The 21,857-nt window shown below is 30.1% G+C and overlaps 2 protein-coding genes and 1 long non-coding RNA gene across 4 annotated transcripts; 1 reads left to right on the top strand and 2 right to left on the bottom strand.

The window, feature by feature from the left end:
• Positions 1-1,666: 1,666 nt before the first annotated feature.
• LOC127261602 (uncharacterized) lies at positions 1,667-4,287 on the bottom strand. Its single transcript, XR_007840931.1, has 2 exons — positions 4,133-4,287; positions 1,667-2,393 (listed from the first exon to the last, which is right to left on the bottom strand). It is a non-coding gene; the product is annotated as an uncharacterized LOC127261602 (long non-coding RNA).
• A 10,859-nt stretch (positions 4,288-15,146) lies between these two features.
• LOC127261656 (uncharacterized) lies at positions 15,147-15,930 on the top strand. Its single transcript, XM_051289951.1, has one exon. The coding sequence runs from the start codon at positions 15,294-15,296 to the stop codon at positions 15,792-15,794; it is 501 nt and encodes a 166-aa protein (XP_051145908.1). The 5' UTR covers positions 15,147-15,293; the 3' UTR covers positions 15,795-15,930.
• On the bottom strand, positions 15,844-20,269 carry LOC127261655 (protein CHUP1, chloroplastic). Of its 2 annotated transcripts, none has more exons than XM_051289949.1 (9): positions 19,427-20,269; positions 19,270-19,340; positions 18,410-19,180; positions 17,056-18,327; positions 16,842-16,973; positions 16,581-16,762; positions 16,399-16,510; positions 16,169-16,312; positions 15,844-16,084 (listed from the first exon to the last, which is right to left on the bottom strand). In XM_051289949.1, the coding sequence occupies exons 1-9, from the start codon at positions 19,521-19,523 to the stop codon at positions 15,977-15,979; spliced, it is 2,889 nt and encodes a 962-aa protein (XP_051145906.1). In that variant the 5' UTR covers positions 19,524-20,269; the 3' UTR covers positions 15,844-15,976. The 2 variants fall into 2 exon arrangements, with proteins under 2 accessions (XP_051145906.1, XP_051145905.1); XM_051289948.1 differs by having other exon boundaries at positions 19,270-19,352; positions 19,427-20,267.
• Positions 20,270-21,857: the final 1,588 nt, after the last annotated feature.

Here is a 21,857-nt window from a genome sequence, read left to right as displayed (position 1 = left end):
ATGTTTGGTAAAACAGTGGTTTGATATTAGTTGTTTATCCGTAAAATGAAAATTAAGGATATTTTATATTTTATTTTAAAAATATTTAATTAAGTTTTTTCGGTGGATAGACTTTTTATAATTTTATTATTAATTTTAAAAATTAGAAAAAATTTAGTAAGATATTATTTTTTTTAAAAATATTTTGTAAAGAATTAATGCTAGTTTATTGAAAAATATATATTTTTGCATTAGAAATAGTATAAATATAAAAGAGCAAAAATTATTAACATATGTATTTTTATTAAATTAATTTTTAATTAATATATATTTATATTAAATTTATAATTTTAAATAAATATATTCATTTTTAATAAAAATATTATGTGATAAAACATGCTATATAATTGATTCAACAATATTAATATTTTTATATTATCTTTATCCTAAAAAATAAAAAAAAATTAAAAATAAGATAATTGACATATAAAAACATAATTATTTGAAGGGAAAAAATTATTTTTGTTCATAATATAACAAAAATTCAATTTTGGTCATAATATAAAAATCTTATCAATTTTGGTCTCAATATAACTAAAACTCATCATTTTTTGTCCCAATATAATCAAACATTATCTTTTTTGGTCTCATCGTCAACAAATCGACAGAAAATACTGCAAGATTGTGCAATTTTTTCAAATATAAATATAATGTTTGATTTCTTTTCACGTTAGTATTTTCCGTTGGTTTGTTGACGGTGTGAGACCAAAAAAGATAAGGTTTGATTATATTGAGACAAAAAAGATAATGTTTGATTATATTGGGACAAAAAGTGATGAATTTTTGTTATATTTGAACTAAAATTGATAAAAAATTTATATTGGGACAAAATTTGATAAGATTTTTATGTTGGGACAAAAATAATTTTTTCCCTTGTTTAAAATTTATATTTGTGAATTTATAAGTTATTAGAAGAAAATATCTATATAATTAATAAAATAGTGTAATAAAAAAATATATGAATATATGTGAAAGAATTAATTAATTTTAAGGACAAATAAGGAATAAGAAAAATTAAAATAAAAAGCTAATTTAAATCGTTGGTATATACGACTTTTTCAAAATTAACTTTTTGGACCCAATAAGCTAATTAAAAACGCTAATTTACCAAACACCAAAATTAGCTAATTTACTGATCAAATAACTAAAAAAAACTCTCAAAAAATTATTTACTAAATACCCTCTAAGAACATATACATTATTTAGAATGATAATATGTATTGTCGCATAATTTACATTTGTATTATTTTAACATAAATCATGGCTCTGTATGGTAAATTGTCTGTTACTAGGGGTGTGTTTGTCTGGGACTTTGAATTTTGAGTTGAGATTTGAATAGTAAAAATTTTGAATTTGAATAGTTGTATGATATGATATAAATAGGTGTTGATGTAATGTTTTAATTGTAAAATTATTTTTTAGTATAATATTAAAAAAATATATATTTGATTTGATATTTTTGATAAAAAAATAAAAAAATAATAAAAATCTTGGAGAATCCTCCAAGCAAACACACCCTTGTAGAATTTTTTTAAACTTCTATCTAAACAAAACTGCTATGAGCAACTAATAAAACACGACAATTGATTTCCGGCAAACAAAAATAATAAAATATAAATATAAATAATAGACAAAAGAAATATTAATATTCATCAACTATTCAAAAAAATCAATTACATATAAATCTTTTATTTACAATATTACAATCAAGAACTCAAGGCTCCATTTACTTATACACATAAGACATTAAAATAATATTAGCCTCAGCAGATTCCTACGTCATTAAAAAATAAAAATAAAAACAAATAACTAATTATTTCGACGTTAAATATTTATTTTCTATTCAACATTTTACTATTCCCAAACCAACTAATTTATTTTCAAAAATTTCGAAGAATCCTATAACCTCTCCTCCTCCTTCAAGTTTGTTCCTCGTTCTTTCGACTATAAATTCGATTCAGAACAACACATGGAGCACAGGTTGTCCTGTCGAAGAATGTCTTGTACACATCTGTGCATTTAATTCTAAACAACACACAGTCCCATTTTTCGTGTTCTTTCAAAACTTAAAAAACATAAAATTTTCTCATTTACAATTCAATTCGATTCAATTCAGGTGCCCAAATAGACAAGTCATTCATTTTTCTTTCATTCTGGGACCCCTTTTATTTCCAGACAAAATTTACTGACCTGTCCAGGTTCATGAATTTCGACATAGTGCTTCTGTTTCTGCTACTTCATACTTGCTCTCTGGATATGGCCCCTCCCCCTCGTCTGCTAGATACAAAATACACCTGTGGACAGCCGGCACGGCTCGACTCGATTACATTAAAAAAGTGTGCTCAATGTTAGGCCTGAAAAAGTTGCACGCAATAATGTGAAGGAACTTGTAATAAAGTTTTAAATGTAGGCTTAGTTTACATATGTGTTCAAATCACTTTTAGTATTATTCATCAACAATGAATATTGTAAGAAAATAAGTCACGTCAAATATCTATATTTTATTGAAAATACTCTTTATGTCGACCCAAAATGCATATATTTACAATTTTAATTCAACTAAACACAAAGTATATATATATATATATAGTTTTTATCACACTACATATTATAAATACCGTTAAACTTACACTTATTTATGTCGGTATTTACATCTAATTAAAACATAAGGCTAGAAAATATTTTGCAAACCAAACATACAATTCAACTACCATGTAAATGCAAGTATTTTTTAAACTCTGTGCAGATAATTAATATATTCTTATCGGGTAAACAGAGGGAGTATTACATTAAGAATTTGTTTTCTATACAAAACATCACATCAACACGATGTGCATATCACATAAGAAAACCTACTCGTATTTTTTATTTAGATTTCCCATAGTCGCAGCTCAAATTTTATAACTATACGACGACAACAATACTCAAGACAGTTCAAAGAAACATCAGATCCAATATTTTCTAGTCAATACAGACAAAAGTGCGCGTTTAAATCGAATTACAAATGATCTCCATCCCAAAATCACCTTCCCAAATGACCGAATTGAAGTCCCAAATATAAATTAGATATGAATTGTATTTACATGACAATGTTGCACAACAAGCTGCACTTTCAATATATATATATATATAGAAACATAAAATTTTTATTAGAAACTATCCGAAATAAACTATGAACCAAAAATTAAAATCAGCTGATAGAATAGATCTAACGACTAAGAGTTTGATTGCAAAAAAAGATCACAAAAGCAACTTAAAAAACTTGCCTCTAGTTCCTTACATCGTAGTCGAGTGAACCCTCTTCGACATGAATATAAATATCAGATTTAACAACACTTTTAATGCATTGAATCTCAAATTAAACATCTTTTCTTGATGGGGGTAACCTTTTACTGCTGACTTTATACTAAATTATGTCCGAAAAAACTGTAAACAGTAGTGCCTCATGATCAAGATACCTCGATCGATTTTTCTAGCTCTTTATTGCATAAACATGTCAGATCATCAAATTTGTTCAATCCACCCTATAAACAAGAAATGTTAAGATTCTGAAACATAATAACCCGGACACTTGTTCATAACGACAAAGTGTATATACAAATATATATATATATATATATATAAGAAACACCTTTGTTTCTCAATCTGTTGAGAAGTAAGATTATCTGCCATTGAAGACAGCAAGAGTAAGAAATTTAGAGCATGAAACAATAATTAAGAACAATAATGGAAAACAATTCGATCCCCAAATTTAGCAGGAAACTCAAATATCTCTGAGAACTAAAATAATTCCATTTCTTTGTTGGAATTGCTTCATCCAAGTTTTATGTACTAACAACACCACCCTAATTTTAAAACATCCATCAGAAATCCTAATCAATATCGATCATTCGAAACTCGAAAATCTGAATATAACCTAATTTAAACCCTAATTATTCTTAACACAAAATAATAGTAATCACAAAACCTTCAACCGATTCACGAAAATAGAGCCTGAATGATTCTTAAACCCTAATTCGTCTCCCCTAACTCCGATTAAGAGCGATAACTTATCGGCTCCCAAATTTTCATACGTAATAAAAAGGGAACTTACCATAGAATTCACTGATATTCGGAATCAACCATAGAAATTTCCACCAAGCTTCCAAAAATAGAGTTAACAAGACGATCGCACACCATTTCCTTGCTTGCTTATCTCCGGCGACGGAATTAAACACTTCCGGTCGATTGCGCCAACGAATTGCGGATTCTTGCTGTGATACGACGTCGTTAGTTGAAGGATAGAAAGCTAAGCCCATTTACTACGTTAATGGGCCGGGCCACTTTATCAATAATTTAAAAAGCCCAATAAAAATTGAAATTTTATGTTCATATTAATTAAAAAACTTTAATTATAAAAATGATAAATAAGATTATTGTATTGGGACGAGATGAATATTTGAATTTAATAGTTCCAAAATTTCAAAATAATATCTGTTTAATTATAAAATTTTAGTTTTGATTTTGATTTTGAATAGTAAATATTAGAATTCAAAACTAAAATTTTATATAATTTAATTTTTATTTTGTTATATAAAAAATTTAAATAGTAAAACAAAATGCAAAATCTTACACATTCTTTTATACAGATGGATTTCGGTAAAATATTTAAATTAATATTTAATTATCTTGGTAAATTTTTATGTTTATAATTTATTTATAGATGTTAAAGTACAAAGAAAAAATAATGAATATTTATGTGTTTATTTATATTTTAGATGATTTGGGTTTATTTACCTGTATTTGATTTTGTAATTTGAATTTGAATTTGAATTTGAATTTTTAGTTTCAACAATAGTTTAGGAGAAAAATTAAATGAAAGAAAATAATAAATTTTATTTACATTTTAAATTTTAGTTTCATAACATTAGTAAAAAAAATATCGTCAAAATTATTTATTTGAATTTTTTCTATATAGTTTTAGTATCCAAGAGTTTACTTTTCGGTGGTGTGAAATTGATTTGAAATAAAGAACTGATTGAATTATCGTTTAAATAATTTTTTAATGTGATATTTTGTAAAAGAAAAAATTATATATATTTATTGAAAATGGTTCGAATTAAATAATAATATATCTTTTTTAAATAAAAATAAAACACACCCCAATATTTTTATTTCTAAAATATATATTATATATACTGAGAATAATGTAATTAAATTATAGTTTGAGTGAACAAAGTCATTGTATATTACCAAAAGTTTACAACAAATATATGATAGAAGTTTTTGAAGCTTTAAAATTTTGAAAAAAAATTAAAATAATAAAAATTTAATATTTGATTGTAATTTTTTTTTTTAAATTACTGTATAGATGAATAAGCGTCAAAATATTCAAAATGTAAAAACATATCTTTTTTATTTATTTTTAAATTTTTAAAATATTTTTAAAACACAACAGAATAAATTCTATTAAAAAAATATAAATATAATATTTTTAATGTAAAATGGAAGATTTATAATAATTGTATATGCTTTCTCATGATTGTGCATCATTAAAAAATATTTATAAGAAACATTAAAAAATATTTATAAGAAAGTTTATTGATTCTTCTTCTTCAATACTCTATTTTTCTATTATTATTTTTTAAAATACAAATCATATATTCACTTTTCTAAGATAGTGCTTAGATTAGATTAGATTGCTCACTCTATTGCATATATGATTTTTTAAATCTATTTTTAAAATTAGTTATAGTAATATTTTGTTTAGTGATATTATAGTTTTGTTTAGCAATTATTATATACTCCGTTCGTCGCATAAATATAATCTTAATTGGGTTGGACACGAGATTTAAGAAATATTGATATTATATTGGTAGTGAGTAAAAAATATGGATAAAAGACTTTTTGTCATTGTGTGTGTATTAGTGTAAAAAGTAGTGGCAATTGTGTAATAAAAATGAAAAAGTAGGGATAATTTTACAGTGATATGGTTAGTTATGAAAATAAGACTATTGTTTTATGACGGACAAAAATGGTAAACAAAAATATTGTATTGAGACGGAGGAAGTATTTTTTACTAAGAAACATGTTTCTTTCACTAACATATTGTTTTATTGTACACCGTCGTATTATGCACAACACATGTTGTGTATAATAAAAACAAGTATTGTTGGTTCATAATTATGATTGTGTTGTATAATAGTACATGGTGTACTGAAATCAACTATTATTTGTGTTGTATAAGACTATAACATGTGATGTATTTGTGTTATTGGTTCATAATTACAAGTGTGTTGTATAACAATATATGGTGTGCTGAAATCAACTATTATTTGTATTGTATAAGACTATAACATGTGCTGTATTTGTGTTATTGGTTCATAATTACAAGTGTGTTGTATAACAATATATAGTGTGCTGAAATCAACTATTGCTTGTGTTGTATAAAATTATAACATGTGTTATTAATTTGTGTATTGTATTTATATTATATAAATGTATACGGTGTGCTGTTTGTAGTAATACCGTTTGCATTAAGCACTAAAATTGCCTAATTATTAATATGCTAAATGATGTACCACTTTCAAAACATACACAATTAACAACATTCATTAAACATAAACAATACTTGATCGGTGACTCCCTAGTTTTCAACTCCCAAATGAATATGTCACTAAAAAAAAATAGTATATTTGTAACGGAATTTCGTTCCTAAAGTTCACGTAGCTAACGTAATTCCATCCCTAATTTCGTCTCTAATATTATTAGTAACAGAAAAAGTGGATTTAAGAATGAAAAAATATTGTTACAAAAATGATATTTTTTTTTTTTTTGTAGTGTGCACCGTTGATTCCAAATTGAGGAGTGGTGTAGATCTATGTGGAGTTCAGCTCCATGGAGCTTCAAAAAACTTCGATTAGAAAACATAATCAATCTAAGGTTTTTTGACAACACCCATAATACACTCCTTTTGGTTTCTTGATTTCTAAGGAACACTTATTGAGCAACCTTTTTATTTATTTTTTTTTAATATTTTCATAAATTATATTTGTATTAATTTTTTTAGGGTTTGGTTTTGATTTTGGTTTAAATGGTAGATAAATATGATGTTTTGTAAATAAATAATAATATATTTTTATTATTAAATATGAGAAATTGGATAGTATATGTATATATATATTTTTTTAATCAAAATAAAAGGTGACAATATGAGTTATGTATGTATATATATATATATATATAGTTAGTAAGAAGATGCTAATTATGTAATAAAGTTTACACAAATAATTCTATACATGAAGCTAAAAGAACATACTATATGTAGATACATACATATATGTATTCATAATTTTGATGTTAATTTCACACACACACACACACAATATATATATATATATATATCATACCTATAAGCTTACTAGACTCAAAACCCTTGAAGATTTATTCACATCCCACTTGAAAATAAACAAGAAATTCCTCAATGCTTCCCTTTGAAGCCCTTGGTCAAGATTCACTCTTACAAGACTATGAAAAACCCTATGTTTTTCTATCCATTTCTTTGTATTTCTCTCATTCTCCTATGTTTTTATCACTTTCATAACTTCAAATACCTTCAACACAATAATCCCTCGAATCCCTCTTCGTTCTTGAACCGTTTTCCTACTTCGATCACTCATAGAAAAGCACTCACTAACAAGTTTGATTTTTCCCCATATAAAAAGCATCACCATGACCATCACAAGTTCTCATTGGATCATAATACGCCGTTGATTGACACCCGTTATGGAGTCGAGGAGCGCCTTGTCCCGACCGGTCCAAACCCTTTGCATCATTAGTGGATTTTCATGTTTTGTATGGTAAGAGCAAGAACCATTGTTGATTTTATATATATATATATATATATATATTCTTGCCAAGAAAATGGTTAGGGAGATTTGATTTATTTGGAATTATATATGTATATATATATTTCTTTATGAAGATCATGAATTGATTTAGTTGTACATTGATGATGAGAGGGGAGCTAGAAATAAGATTCTTGATGGATATTATAATTGATTGAAATTTTAATTGTCTGAATTATTATTGTGTGTGTTTTGTGTTTTATGAGTAAAATGTTTGAAGAATGAAAAATAAAGGGAATTGCAAAAAGGGGGAATGAAAATTAACCAAATAATAATAATAATAATGAAAACAACATATTTTTTCGTCTTTTTCTCTATAAAAATATTTCTTAAATATTACAAACACAAGAGGTTTGTTTACGCAAATTTATTTTTGGATCGATTCTCCATAAATATTATTAAAAAATACAATATGTATACTATATTTACTTACAAAAATTTATAATTCAACATAAAATATGATTTTTCATATTATCGATATAATTCTCTATATTTAATATAAAAAAATATCCATCGAAAAACACAAATGACTTTGTCCAATTTTGTTTTGTATTTTATAATTATGTAATAGTTGGATGTGATGTTTTATAAAAATAAATAATATATATTTTTTGATAAAATGTAAAAAATCAAAAGTAAACAGAATAAATGATTTTATTTTTTTTTTTAATATATTGTAGGTTATAATTTTTACTCCCTTTGTCCCTTAGTTGGTCAAAAAAAGATTGAATGGGCAGCGTGCAATGCACGTGATGAGCTGGCTGCATAATAAAGCCCAGGTCACGGCTCACGACCCGTATTTCCTGCGGAATAATAATAATAATAATAATAATAAAAGCTTTTGTTTTACGTGTTATTTTAAATCAACAATAATAAAATAAAACACAAAATATTTCTAAATAAAAATAAAGAATTAAATAACACAAAATAAAACAAGTGTTGTTGTTGTTGAAACATGTACTCAAATATTTTAATCTAAATCTTAATGGAAATAAATAATAATAGTTCCTTTTTATTTTCTATATAAAAATAATACAAAGATTAATATAATTTTTCACTAAAAAGACAACCCCAAAAAAAATGAAAGTCGATTAAAGTGAGAAAGTATATATATATTTATAAAAGTTTATAAATGTAATACACCCTCCGTCCCAAATAAGGTGCAATATTTGCTTTTTGTACATGAGAAGTATTAAGTAGGATAATTTAGAAATTAGGTAATGTGATTGAGAGAGAAATATATATTTTATTTTTTTATTTGGATGATGTGAAGAGATAAAGCATGAGGTGGAGATTAAGTATAATTAATTATTTCCTATTTTGAAAATATTGTAGAGTGTTTGAGCCATAAAAAAAAAAAAAAAAAAAATTAAGTAAAATTTATAAATAAAAAATAAAAATCCTGTTCGATCCATTACCAAATTCCATTTATGGATTTGTTCTTTGGGCCCTAATTTTTGGCCATGCCCAAGCAACTTTGTGTTTGTTTTGTTTTGGTTTATATTGAATTTTACTTCAAATAATATTTTTATTTGATATTTTATAATTATAAATTATATATTTTTATTAAAAATTATACAAAATGAATAATAAAAAGTTTGGCTTGAAACCAAAACCAAAACAAACGTGAAATAATAATAATAATAATAATAATACTTCCTCCGTTCTTTAACAATTTATTTATTTTTTCATTTTGGTCCGTCCGTATTAATTTCTCTTTGTAATGTTTATCTAACATTACAAATACCTTTCTAATTTACAATATATTATACAAATATCATTACGTTTATATCATACAATACTAATAGAGTTAATTTAGTTTTTTTACTCTTATTTTTACTTTATTCCAATATAATATTAATATTTTTAAAATTCTGTAAAAAAAAAAAAACAAATGAATATATATATATATATATATATGGGAGTGAAGGAGTAATAATAATAATAATAATAATAATAATAATAATAAAAAAAGAGAACATGGTGGCACATATAAGTTTTATAGCAATATTTTATACCCAAACATGTTATTTCAACATGCATTAAAAACTCCCAAAGTCTAATTATTCTTTCGAATATATTTCAAAATTAGTGAAAATAATAAATAAATAAATAAATAAGTCCTCTTTGAAATGTTCAAATACTTATACAGGTGTTAAAGGTCAATTAGTTCATTTTGTTTTCATTATTATTATAAATAATCATTTATTTTTTTTTCTAAAGAAAACTAATTATATAAAGAAATCCAGTTGGTCACCAAATACTTCGGGTATATTTGAAACATGTAATTTTTACATACACGTTTCTATATTGCTTATACAATTTTTTATATTTCACGTAAAAATAATTTTTTTTTCAAATTATTTGACAAAATAAACATATTTTAAAATAAGCGAAAAGAAAAAAAAGTTACAGGAGTTTAATGAAAAATCAATTCACAAATTGAAATAAAATCGCTGAATCTAGATGGAACAAAATTGAAAAATATACTCCCTCCCTCCTATAACTATGTATCCAGATATAGTGGGAATAAAGTAAAAACGACTAAAATGACATTATTAGTATTGTGTGATACAAAGGTAATGACATTTGTGTAATATATTGAAAATTGTAAGGTTATATGTAATATTAGGTAGATTACTCATTCATTTACTAAAAAAAAGTAAATGAATACTTTGTTATGAAACATACAAAAATAGAAAAATGGATACTTTGTTACAGGAAGGAAGCATGTGAATTCAATAAAAAAAAAAAAAAAAAAACAAGAAAAAAAAATGCATGATTTTATGTGAGAATATTTTATGGATACTAAAAAATTGTGTTATATTGATGATCAAAATAACAACCCATACACAAGTACCATAAAATAGATTAGATAGACTTAAATCTAAATAACACAAAACAACCTAAACATCCTAATCTACCGATAAAATTAAATTTAAATATATGTTAAATATATAAAATATCCCAACATTTCTCTTCAAACTAAGTGGTATAGTAGAAATCAACGTGAGCTTGACAAAAAAAAAAAAAAGTTGAACACAAATGTAAAAGACGCAAACAAAAATAACAATTGTTTGTTCGTCATTGCTGTCGTCACTCTACCGTGTTAAAGTCAGAAATAATGTTCTTAGCTGAATTAGAGTAAAAAAATAACATGACTCTCAACAGAGTCAGAAATAACAGAACTCTCACCGGAGCCAGAAATGACATGACTCTCCACAGAGCTGAAAACAATGAGACTCTCAACATATTCAAAAACAACGAGACTCTAAACAGAGTCGAAAACGACGCTACTCTCAATACACCGTATAATTCTGGAGAAACATGACAGACGTATCGCTGAAAGATACGCAGACAAAACTCTTAAATTCAAAAACAGATGAAAACCAAGACTTTAAATGGAAAGATACGCAGACAAAACTCTTAAATTCAAACGCAGATGAAAACCAAGACTTTAAACAGAAAGACTAATAACTAGAAACAAAATCTTAAATTTTGAATAACTCCGGATGTATTTTAGATTGAATGTATTTGAAGAAACGTGAGTTAATATATTGTATCTATTTCAAGAAAAAAAAAAGTAAATTTTGATACAATGTGAGAATATTTTATGAAAAATAAAAAATTGTATTGTATTGATTATCAAAATAAGAACCTATATATATACACCATAAAACAAATTCGATAAATCAAATCTAAATAACCTAATCAAGTGGATATGACCAAATATAAATCTAAACTACACAAATCTAAAATTAAATATTTAAAATATTTCAACATCCCCTTCAAACTCAAGTAGGATCGCAGAAATCAACTTTAAATTTGACAAAAAAGTTGATGTGTTGGGCTATCATAGATGACATTGGACCACGCTTGATGCGGCTGGATCTCGTTCGACGCGGTTGGACTTCCCGCGACACGGTTGAACCTCCCATGACGGGTTGGACCTCCTTCGACGCGGCTGGACCTCCCTCGACGCGGTTGGACTTCCCGCGACACCGTTGGACCTCCCATGGCGCGTTGGACCTCCTTCTGACGCAGCTGGACCTCCCTCGACGCGACACAAACCTCGTTCAATGTAATTGGACTTTGCTCGATGCCGCTAGACTTCGCCCAAAGGGACTGAAGACGTTCCGAGGCTAAAATAACACCAATGAAAATATATTATTTTTTCATAAAATATTATAATAAAATACTAGTTAAATTAAAATTCAAATCACTACCCTAATTTCAAGTCAAAACTAACAAAGTTTAAAGTACTTTTTAAAAACTATATTAAAAGGTGACTTTGTTTACTTGTATTTTTTATTTTGATATTTAAAAAAAAAAAAAAAACTTAACAATCATAACAATCAATATATTTATATTTAAAATATTATATTATAACTTATATTTTCTATTAGAAATATTATATGTCTAGATTTATTTTTCATTCAAAATTTTATATTGAAAAAATATCTAAATTGTAACTAACAAATTAAATAAACTTGAATAATCTATTGAATGAGTCTAGTGTACAAATAATGAAATAATTTTTCTATCACATAGGGTATAAATGAAATGTTTTCATTTTATTATTTGATCAGACAAAAACTATTGTTTTTGGCTAGCAATATATTTTTAAAACTTTTACTATTTAATTTTTTTATTTTTGTATAAAAATACAAAATATCATATGTAACAATATCTTGTTTACCGATCATCATTCAAACAAAAATATTTGAACTAACACCAAACAAATTACCAAAAGAATCAAATATATATTATATGTATATATATTTTGTTTAACTTAGATTTAAAAAATTCTTTTAATGTGTGTTTATTTGTAACGTTTCGATTTTTATTATATTTTGATACTTATAAAATGAAATAGTACAAATATGATATTTGTAGACAAAATAAGTTTTTAAGTATGATATTACTAATTTAAAAAAGTAATCAAATTTATAAGTGTTAATCGTAAAATAATTAACAATCAAGCAGTAAAATTATGGTGAAGAGTTGTCAATTGGATTGGATTATCCGATTCTTATGATCGCAAAGTATCTAATTGTCCAATTTGATGAGGATCGATTTGGAGGATGTCCAATAATTCGGGGACTACACTATCTGAATTCTAACCGAGTTTTTTCACTGTATGTTCAATTAGTCCGATCCGAAGATCGATCGATTTAATTTTTGCAATATGTACAAATTGAAACCAATTTTTGCATATATTTTTGTATTTAATAATAACAAAAATTAAATAAAAAACTTGAAATTTACTTTAAAGCCCTAAATAAGTTTGCAAAGTTGATGTCACTTAAGAAACTCGAGTCATCAATTTAGACTTGTGAGGGTTATCGCAGTTTAGTCCCGGACTTGCACAAATTAGAACTTTATATTGTTTTAAATGTATATATTTATATATATATATATATTATAAAAATTCAAACCTTTAAATTTAATACTAATGTTCCTAAGTAGGTATTTATTTATTTTTTGCATATAGAATTTTGCTAATACTATCTCTGTTCCGAAAAAAGGGAGTAATATTTACTTTTTGCATGTACATTTTTTAATATTAATATTATATTGATTTATAGTCGAAAAAATAAAAATACTTCTATTAGATTGTGTGATAAAAAAGTAATAGCATCTGCGTAATATATTGAAAGTTGTAAGGTATTAAGTTACTAAATTATGATATAATATTTTTTTTTGAACGAACAAAAATGAAAAATAGTACCATTCTTATAAACGGAGAGAGTATTATATTTATATATAATACAAATTAAGAGAAAAGAAAAAATATATTTATTAGTATTATTATACTATAAATATAAAGATATTTATAATATTATATACACTAGAAAAAAAACAAATTAATAGTTAAGACTTAACGGAGAGAAAAAAGTATAATTAAAAAATAAAATAAAATAACAAGGGTGTGATATTCCTCTGGACCTCTACTCCCATGATCTCCCAAGAATCAACCAGGAATCATATACTTCAACTTGTGTGTTTTCCATAGACCAGGTCATATTCTTTTAAATATAAAAAAGAAAAAGAAAAACTGCTTAGTTGACCCAACTAAAAGTCGGTCAATCTTGAGAATTGTTGACATTTTCTAGGGTTCATTACCTCCTTAATTAATCCCCAAATTTGGCCAATCATTGATTTCTTGATCTCCCAAAAAAGCTTTTAAAATGAAAAAAAAAAAAAAAAAAAAAAGGTTATTGATAAAGTTAAAAAAAAAATTACCCAAACACTCAAATTTTTACTATATAAACTATACCATTTTTTTTTTTATAAAATATCTTATCATATTTAAGTCCATGAAAAGAAACATACAGTGCACACATATAGATATACATTCATCATGTATTACCCAAATTAATTCATCAAGAAAACCAACTTTTTTTTTATTTTTTTATTTTTGCCTTTTTACAACAGTATGCCTTACCACCTAAATTTGATGAGTCATTTGATTTGGTCAAATCTCAAAACAATCAAATAACCACTCAAAATTCCAAAGTCAAACTTCCAAAATCCAAGAATAAATATGTAACCACTAATACAACCTGTCTCATAATTTTGATTACTTTAGGTATGATTTTGTTAGATTCTATAATTTCAATAATTGCTTTTTTTAACCAATTTATCTCTAGTTTTCATTTAAAATTATTTTATAAATTATACATAGAAGAATATTTTTTTTAAAAAAAAAAAAAAACTCACACTCCATTCATATCATAGCTACTATTTCTATCTCTCCCAAATTAATTGTTTCATCGTCTTAAATAATCATATCATCATAAAATTCTTTTTAATTTTCCTTATTATTACGAAAATATTATAACTTTTTATACATGAACTAAAACACAATTTCATGAGGGCAAAAATAACTTTTTAACCCATAATTTGTATTGATTACTATCATAATATCAATATTTTTTAAAATTTGTACCACAAATTTAGGTCACAAAATTTTAAAACACCCGAATTAAAAATTACAGCAAATGATTTTATATATATATATTGACCAACCAACTCTATCCACAAGTCTTAGTGCAATTTCTTTGCCACTCAAATTGTTAATTGTTGTTTGCCTAATCAAAGAACCACTTTCTATGGCCACATTTCATTAAACCCCACAAAGTGATCCTAAAGTTGAACTTCTCTCTTTCCCCAATATTTTCCACATTCCCACCCCCCCCCCCCCCACCCCCACATATATAAACACACACCCAAAATCCTCATTTCTATTCTTGCCACACATTCCTCTTCCATCCCATTCCATTCTCCCCTTCAAGAATCCCTCCAAAAAAACACTTCAAAAAAAAAAAAAAAAAAAAAAAAATCAAGAACAAGAACAAGAAGAAGATGGTTAGAGCTTTACCAATGATCCATGTAGTTGGTGATATGGGAAGAACCTTCTCCCAAATCCCTATTGCAATAGGCCTTTTCGTCGCGGTCTCCGTTCTCGTCGCCTTCTGCGCTAAACGCGCTCGACAATTCTCCGCAAAGTCAACACCCAAAACGATCGGTTCCAACGTACCTAAAGTGCCGTTGCTTTCGCCCAAACAGCTCATCGCAACCATAAGTCAAAAGGCGATGACGCCTTTGGCTCACGGCAAGAAAACGCCGGCGCCCGGACAAGAATCCGATGTTTTCTACAAAGGGACTCAAGAAGAGAGCGGACTATGGCAAAAGGCAATCCTTATGGGCGAAAAATGTCAGCCGCCCGAGTTTTCGGGAGTGATTTATTACGACTACTCCGGAAATAGGATTTCCGAGATGCCCAAATCGCCTCGACCCGGCTCGATGAGCCCTTTGAGGAATTTCAACTTTGCTGTTCAGAAAACAGAGAATTCTGTCTACTGATGATAAAAATCGAGCGCGGTAATATAGAAATTTTTTTGTCTCATGTAAGTTTATGAAGAAATAAATCTCACTATAAGCATGATTTTCGAATATTGATCCTATGAACTTCGATATACATGTAATTTAATTTGTCGAAGATGAAGTGTATAGCTAAGTAAATGACGAGAAGAAATCGACGTATCTTAAGCTCCCGGTTCGTTATCTTCTGTTGATGTTGTCGTCTGTGTGTGAGCTCGGCTTCTTAGCTCTTCGAACGCCTTCATGCTTTCTGCGTCGAAGCCTCCGGCAAACTGCGAAAAACGTTCGTTATAATGATAATTTTATGCGTACGGTTCTTCGAAAAAATTTAAAAAAAGTTGGAGTTCTTAATGCACCTGATGCACGCGGAATGCGAAACGAACGCCTTGTAGAATCAGGAATTCTTTGTTAGGTTCTTTTTCGGGTTCATTCATCGCGTCGAGCTCTGTTGCGACGCGTTTCATGTACTTTCGGGCTAATTGAACCGACGAAAGCTTGATCTATGTATCGATTAGCAATGTTCGCATTTATGAGCACGTTATGCTTTTAAATGGATAATAACATAATCGAAGATTAGGATCGTTACCTTCCCGACCACGCCAGAATCAAGCAGCCAGTTGATCGGGATTCCAAACTCCTTATAGCGCGAAACCGCCATGTCTCGTGTACGAAGCAGCGCATATACGCTTTGCTCCACCCTGTCGATAACACGACGGCGTAAAAATTTTATACCGATTCGGGAAAATTAACAGAAAATCGAACGCTTACTTTTCGAGCAACTTATACATCTTCTTCAAAGCCTCGTCGTAAGGGAGATTTGGGTCGTCGATGAACGACGACACTTGCTTCTCCAATTTCATTAGATCTTGATACTCGAACGCCGCCTCCCTTAATGCATCGGCTTTCCCCTCCGGCCAGTCGAAGTGCTTGAGAACGGCTCGTTCGTCGACCTAATGTAGACGATCGAACGATAATTTGTAAGAAAATCGACTGTAATTGCGACGTTTGGGAATTTACGATAATACGTACTAAGAAGGAGAGCTCTTCGTCTAGCCAGTTCACGAACGTGACCAAATCTTCGATGTTAGCGAAAGAACACGCGCGAACTTCGGCTGCCAATGAATTGACGAAGTCACCTTGCGTCTCGACGTCTGCCTTTACCTGATTGAAGACATTTGGAGCATTCGATTGTTAGAATTGCAAAGAAACAAGAAACGACAATTGCGCGAAAATTAACACGTACGGCTAATAGGAACGATGATCGGTTCTCGATCTCCCCGATCATGTTGCTCCGTGCATCGGATACATTCGACGTCGTCGATATCAACGACGAAGTATCCTTCTTCGCCTCCCGTTTCATCAACGACTGGTAGAACTCGACTAGCTCGGGAGCCCGGTGAACTTTATCCCCACCTCCGCTAGTTTTCGAGAGGCTTCCGGGCGGCGGTGGCGGGCGAGGAGGTCCACCTGGCGGGGGAGGGGGCGGGGGCGGGGCTCCGGGTACCCGAGTCGAAACATTCGTACTTCCACCACCAGAATCGCCGCCGGAAGATGATTTTGGAGGCGGTTTCGGGACTCGAGGCGCTCGTTTTTCGATCTGCGAAAGCTGCATTTTGCTAACGATCGGCGTATCAGCTGCGTTGTCGTTCGATTGGCTGGTTGAGTCTCCCGAAACGACGACCGAAGGCTTCTCTTTTATCTGAGTGAGCTTTAGAGGCAACGAGACGGGCCTCCCGCTCCCCCGGAGAGGGTCGCCGAACTTCACCGCTCTCGCCTGCTGCGCTTTCTCCTTAATCTGCTTCTCGCGTTCTAACGCGAGCTTATGTCGATCTTTATACGCGGGATACTTTTCGTCGAGAACGCCTTCGACCGACTTTGACATCAACTGGAAAGACGTCGCGACGGAATCCGGTGAGTTAAGCTCGTCCTGTTCGGCAGTTCCGAATGACGTTATCGCATTACCGTCTCCGGCATTTCTCATCATCAAAGCTTCGAGAGGACCCCTCGGCTTCAGGCTCATGCTCGCCCGGCTCGGAGACCCGCCTGCTAATGATCGAGCCGGGGAAGACAGCACGCTCGAATCGTCGCGACTCTTTCCCCATTTCTTGAACTTTTGAAACAGATTAGGCTTCTTGCTCACGCTCAATCGGCTTGTCGAACTATCGATCGAAGTGTTGTCGAAATCCTCGCTGTCGACGGAAGTGTTGTCGAAGTTGCTGTCGATATCGGTGTCGCCTCCGCGCTCCGATCCTGCGTATTCCAACATTAGCTGCTTGGCGCGCTCTTGCGACCTCGGGCTCAAACTCTTGTTCAAATCGCGCGCGGATGTTTTCCCCCGCGGCGTTTGGTAGTTTCGAAGCTCGAATCGTAGGCACGCGTTGACCCAACGAAGATAAACGAGTTCTTCGACTTCGCTAAATCGATTCATCTGAAGTCCTTCGACTTGCTTGACGAGGTCGTCGTTTGCGTGCCTCATTTCGTTCACTTCCTCCCTCACCTTCGCCACCATTTCCGTCTGCAGATTCGAAAAATTCGAAAAAACCAAATCACGTAACGTAATTATCGTTTAACGGCAGCGCGTAAATATCGAAACTTACCTCCGTCATGTTTGAAAGGGATTTCACTTTTGCCTCAGCAGAATCGAGCTTCACGATCAACTCCCGCTTCTCGTGCTGCAATTCTTTGTTCTTACGCTTAAGTTCCATGACCTCGACTTCGAGTTCTTTCACGGCTTTGAGCTTTTTTTCGACCTCAGCGTCTTTCTTGAACGCTTCTTGCTCCTTCGCTTGAAGCCCCGTAACTTGTTGTTTAAGAAGAAGAAGTTGCCCTTTCGTCTGGTTCGACTCCAGCTGAATTTGCTTCTGAAGTTCCTTAATTTTCTTTCGCGCGTTGTCGAGTTCTTTCCGGACGACGGCGCCGTGAGAGGCCTCTTCTTGAAGCTTCTTTCTTTCGGCTTGCAGAGAGCTTATAGTGATATTGAGCATGTCGATTTCGACTGTTTTGATTTTGAGCTGTTTTTGTAGCTCGGAGATGCTCGATTCTTGCTCTTTCAATCCGTAGTACTCGAGAAGCTCGCCTTCGAGCTTCACTTCGCGTTCTTCGAGCTCACGGACGAGGTCGCGCAGACGTTCGAGTTCGCTTGCGTTGTTCGCCATTTCATCCTCGTATACTCTGTCTTTCTCGGCCTTGAGCTTTGCTGCGGCGGTGTCGTACTTATCCGTGGGTAACGGGAACTCGATTTCTCCAGAAAGTAGGCTCTCGAACTCCGGCAGAAGCTCGTCGTCGAAGGTGTTCGACGGATCGACCAGGGCCGGATTGATAATGCTGTTGATCAGCTTCACTTCCTCCTTTTCCTCGTCTTCTTCTTCCTGCCATGGCGTGGAAAACAGATTAAAAACATTCGATACAGAGATCAAAACAAAAAGAACTTTGAAAAATGACGAAACTTCAAAACAACCTCATTGAGGAAATTCGTCGAACACCTTGCGTGCACCTTCTCTTTGTTTTCTCGTTCATGGCGCCGATTCTCTGCATCATTCCCTTATTCAACAAACCTCAGATTAAACACACACAGACCATTTTAATGAAAGAAATCGAACAAATCGAAGGCTTACTTAGTTTGTCTCGAGGCTTCGAGCCTTTAACATTAATCTGCTTAACAGTGTATGCTGCAATGGAAGCAGCAACCAGAAATCCTAACCTGACAATCATGTAGGAATTATCGATGGAAAATACCTAATTTCCCACTCTTTGGCGAATTCACAACCCCCTTTCTCCATTTCCCCTAAACTCCATACCTCAAAAGCTCAAATCTCAACAACCAATACATACATACATCTATATATATATATATACACAGAAATATCTATCTTCTCTGCAGGTCCTAAAATGGCAGAACAATCAATAGCATTTATCTCCTGAAGAAGAAGGGAAATTACAAAATTCCTGATGATAATTACAAATCTGGCGTATAAAAGCTACACGGGCCACCAGATATCTCGTGGCCAGTTTTTCTCCAGTAAGGATTGAAATTCGTCAATGGGGGTGGGTCTCTGTGGCTAATTTCGTTGAGCAGATGAATGAATGGAATGTTGAAAATGGCAGCGGCCAGTGACAACGACGCCAGTTAAAATACGCTACTGAAGAATAATTGGGTGCAAATTTTGTGCCCTAATTTTGCAATTACAGCAAGGTAAGAACCCTAAATCTCCATCAACGAAGAGAAGTTAATAAAAAATTACAGAATGGGAGACATTAGGGATTGAATTGATTGAATGAGAAGAGACAAAATTGAGGAATGAGAAAATGGTTAAAAAGGAGAGAGTGTATCCACAAGGATTTTTCGATTGTTTGTTTCATGGCATTAAAGTTTTGGAGGTTTCTGGCAATAATAATAGCAGGGTATCATTGTCAATATCATATTGGAGAAGAAAGAGTGAGGTGAGATGCCATGGATGAGGCCATGGTGAAGCTTGGGTGGGTCATCTTCCTCCTCAGTCCTCATCCTTATACATACATATATATATATATATATATAATTGGGGTTGAAGAGGTTCCACACAAATTCAATCGCTTATCCCCACTGCCCTCTTCTGGGGATTGTTTTATGGTTCGACGACAACGATGTTATTTTGGATTTTTGTTTTCTGATAAATACTTATTTAAAAAAAAAATGAAAAAACGAAAATCGAACGTAGAAACAAAAAATCGAACTTTAAAATGAAACTAAAGTTTATAATTATTTTTAAAAAAGAAAAATGATATAGAATATGAACGGATAAAAACGGTAATGTCATAGAGTAATTCTAAAGCTTTATTTATTTTTAAATATTAATTATTATATTAAAATATAATATAAATTAAAAAAAATATAAAAATATAATAATATTTTTAATATTAAATATAGTAACGTACATGTGACTTTAGAAATTTTGATAATTTTAGTTTTAGCTAATCGGATGGTTGTAATGTATATATATATATGATATATACATATATTAGTAAGATACGAAATAAACAGGGTATCTGGATATAAATAGGTATTGATGGAATATTTTAAATGTAAAATTTATTTTTAATATAATATATAAAAAATAATAAGTGTTTCACTTGATATTTTTAAGATAAAAAAATTGAATGAAATAGTAAAGTTTGAAGAAAATTTTCAAAACAAACAGGCCCATTAATGTACCAAATGTGGAAGAGTATGATGCTAAGATTACGTCAATTCAACACTATTATGATATTATCCGTTTTAGGCTCAGTCAGTACGAATTTATTTTTAAACTTCATCTAAAAAGTCTCGTACTAATGGAATTTATATATTTCCTCTGTTCAAATATAATAGTCTTATTTACCATTTTTGTCCGTTCCAAAACAATAGAACCATATCGCTATAAAACTATCTCTACTTTTCATTATTATTACACAATTGCCACTACTTTTTACACTAATACATTTATAAGGACAAAAAAGTTCTTTATCCATATTTTTTACCAACTATCAATATAATATCAATATTTCTTAAATTTTGTGTCTAATACAACTAATATTATACTTTATGTGAAGATGATTTTGAATTCTTTTTGGGCCGTTTGTGGTGGCCCATGTCCCTTGTTTATTTACGCCAGGCCCATTTAAGTTTGGTTGTTTGGAGTGGGGATTGGATTAGCCTATTTAATTGGCAGGTTTTATAGGCCTTCTATATGGGCTATTTTGGGCTTACTAATGGGTCGGGTTGGGCCCAATAGCTAAATTTGGACCTTTTGTTTTTTCATTTATGGGCTTGGGTAGATTTGAGTGTTTCATGTGATGATGCGAGTCTTCATTTGTATTTAGCCCTCAATGTAAATTTATCTTCATGATATAAAATTTATAATTTTTTACTAAAAGAATAAAAATAACCACAAAAATATAATGTTTCCTTCATCTCAAACAAAATATTAGTTTTTTTTTTTAATTTTTTCTTTTTGAGTATTTCAAAACAAAATATTCATTTTTTTTATTTAGTTACTTATTTAATATTAAGAATAATTTTATAATTTA

This window comes from Andrographis paniculata, unplaced genomic scaffold (assembly GCF_009805555.1).
Source record: "Andrographis paniculata isolate CXL003 unplaced genomic scaffold, ASM980555v1 Contig64END, whole genome shotgun sequence".
Taxonomy (NCBI): domain Eukaryota; kingdom Viridiplantae; phylum Streptophyta; class Magnoliopsida; order Lamiales; family Acanthaceae; genus Andrographis; species Andrographis paniculata.
Note: the sequence above shows the minus strand (reverse complement) of the source record. Positions and strands in the feature narration are given on the sequence as shown.

Excerpts from the sequence above, each read along its gene's own strand:
- LOC127261656 (XM_051289951.1), top strand. The coding sequence starts at position 15,294 with ATGGTTAGAGCTTTACCAATGATCCATGTAGTTGGTGATATGGGAAGA.
- LOC127261655 (XM_051289948.1), bottom strand. The coding sequence starts at position 19,523 with ATGATTGTCAGGTTAGGATTTCTGGTTGCTGCTTCCATTGCAGCATAC. Across the intron at positions 16,974-17,055 it reads GATCATCGTTCCTATTAGCC|GTAAAGGCAGACGTCGAGAC; the intron begins GTACGTGTTAAT and ends GTCTTCAATCAG. Across the intron at positions 16,085-16,168 it reads TCGCATTCCGCGTGCATCAG|TTTGCCGGAGGCTTCGACGC; the intron begins GTGCATTAAGAA and ends CGTTTTTCGCAG.